At 37.6% G+C, this 2,439-nt stretch overlaps 1 protein-coding gene across 1 annotated transcript in view; it reads left to right on the top strand.

The window, feature by feature from the left end:
• Positions 1-801: 801 nt before the first annotated feature.
• The window catches only part of rbm25a (RNA binding motif protein 25a), a gene marked incomplete at its 5' end in the record, with an annotated part of 37,733 nt that continues 36,095 nt past the window's right edge, over positions 802-2,439 (top strand). The window contains 2 exon segments of the mRNA XM_014029581.1: positions 802-851; positions 981-1,148. Coding sequence (XP_013885035.1) covers positions 802-851; positions 981-1,148 — 218 coding nt within the window.

The raw sequence follows: 2,439 nt of genomic DNA, 5'->3' as shown, positions 1-2,439 counted from the left end.
GTGGTGAATGCCACAAATTCTCCTAAATCACTCGTATGCACAATTTAAGAACAAATCTGTGCGTACGAACGGTTCTTGCATGAGGCCCATTGTTTTTATCAAGAATGTCTCTGTACATTTTTCCACTCATCCTTCCTTCAATTATTTGAAGTTTGCCAGTACCATATGCTGAAAAACAGCCCCACACCATGATGTTCCCACCTCCAAACTTCACTGTTGGTATGGTTAATAACAGGACAGTTTGGTTTTATTTTTGGCCGTGTAGTTGTGTCAGGATAAAATGTTGAAGGTGAGGATGGATTTTATTAATGATTTCTAGTTAAAATCTCCTTCCTAACATGAAGACATCGTAGTTTTCCCAGCAGCTGGAGACGTTGTGCCTTTTTACAGCTGCAGTCTGTGTGTACATATAGATAAAACAAGGCCTCATCAGGGATGGATATAATATAAGATATTTTACTGAGAGACAAACAAGGTTGACTAAAAGAGTTGACGAAGTTCAGGCTAATATCTGTTAGCACTGGGAGTATGAGTTCGGTATTATTCTGAGATTCTACCAGAATTGAAGCACAAAAACAATTAAACTTTAAGAAGTTAATTGTTTAAGATATGTTGGCTGTGGTGACCATTGACTGATTGAATATTTAGTCTGGTGGTCCAGCACATATTTTACTAACAGACAAAACTGACTTCATAAAGTTATGGGCAGAATTTTAAAGATGTGCGGTTTGTTAGAACCATTTTACTGATGAAGTGACTGTAAAAGTAAAACGAGTTGTGTTTTTGTTTGTTTGTTTTCAGGTACTCCCATGATCCCAGTTCACATGGGTGTAGTAACGGCTGCGCCCACAGTGAGTCTGCAGCAGCTGGCCTTGGTTTGGGCCGTGCTCTTCTAAATGACAACAACATTGTTGTTTCACGCTTTAAATGTGTGACAATAAGAGCTGGTTCTAAGATGKAAAACATGTTTGTTGTTGCAGGTTCTGGTCCCAACCACAGTAGCTCTGGTGCAGAACCCTGTCAGCATAAAGAAAGACCCTTCTCTCAGAACCAAGGATCTGGAGGACAGTGGGGGTCCCACCACCACCGTGTTTGTGGGGAACATCTCTGAAAAGGCTTCAGACATGTTGGTCCGTCAGCTCCTGGCGGTGAGTTCTGGACACACAAATGTTGTTGAAAACATGACATGAAACTGCAGCGCTGCCACTGTGTCCACTCCTTTTAATTCTCATTGACTCTTTAATTAAGATAAGTGACAACATTTTCTCCAAAAATCATAATTCAGAATAAAAATGTTGTCCAGTTTATTTTTAACAGTCAACATTGGCTCTTACAGCATCCACTGGTTTTAACTYCACACTGATAATTTTATTTATTTGAAAATAAAGATAGTAAATTTTCAGCTTGTAGTAAGGATACAGGTGGTGATGAGAATTTCACTTGTTTTTGTCCTTTCAGAAAGAGGAGAGCAACTAATGCATCAGTTTAAAATGGGCCAGGAACAATCTAACACCTTAAAATGTCTTAAAAGACTTTGAGTTTGTCAATCCAAACATAAGGCCTTAATTAGCCTTAAAATGTCTTAAATCAATCTTTCAGAGGTCTTAAATTGTTAACATATTTTAAGTAGGATAATTGTAAATTGTCTCAAATATTAAAATAATTGGTAACATGTTATTTTYTAAAATAATTTACAGAATTTCTCTCGTAGGTATTTGTTCTGTGTTAAAATAAACATTTGGGTACAGTTGTCACCAACTGTTTTTTTTCCCTGTGTTTTTATTTATTGTGAATTGGTCTTAAATGTAATTTCCAGTAGCATTAAAGAGGTCTTAAAAGTCTTAAATTGAACTTGCCTTGACCTGTGGGAAGAGTTAAAGCTGTCAGTGCAGGTTTTTATTGTTGATCCACTCATCTACAGAGAGATGATCAGAGCCAAGGACCTGCACAGTGTCCTGTCACAACTCTGGAGCACAACTGGAACATCTGGGAGCACCACCACCTACAGTTAGCTACGATTAAACACAGTTTCCTAACAGAGATAAGTGTAAAGATCAAACAGACCAGTAGAAAGAGTTGGATAAAAATCAAAACATGGTTTCAAAAGTGTGCGAGCGTTTCACAACAACAAACACAAAAATCTGAAGGCAGTCAGCTCCGTGTGTTTTAAACTCTTACAGACATTTTAATGTTTTTAAAATAAGGCTTGAATAGATGCAGAAAGTTGTACATTTACATCCAGTGATTCAATTCCTGATTTTTTTCCAAATGGACTCTATTGTTCACAGGTTATTTTGCTAACAGACACAAACACAGTTAAAAACATTGTAAGTTTGTCTTTCAGATGGTAGCTGACTGTTAAACACTTGTCTATAAGAAGACGTGTGTGTGTGTGTGTGTGTGTGTGTGTGTGTGTGTGTGTGTGTGTGTGTGTGTGTG

The sequence above is a fragment of the Austrofundulus limnaeus genome, unplaced genomic scaffold, assembly GCF_001266775.1.
Source record: "Austrofundulus limnaeus strain Quisiro unplaced genomic scaffold, Austrofundulus_limnaeus-1.0 Scaffold922, whole genome shotgun sequence".
Lineage (NCBI taxonomy): Eukaryota > Metazoa > Chordata > Actinopteri > Cyprinodontiformes > Rivulidae > Austrofundulus > Austrofundulus limnaeus.
Note: the sequence above shows the minus strand (reverse complement) of the source record. Positions and strands in the feature narration are given on the sequence as shown.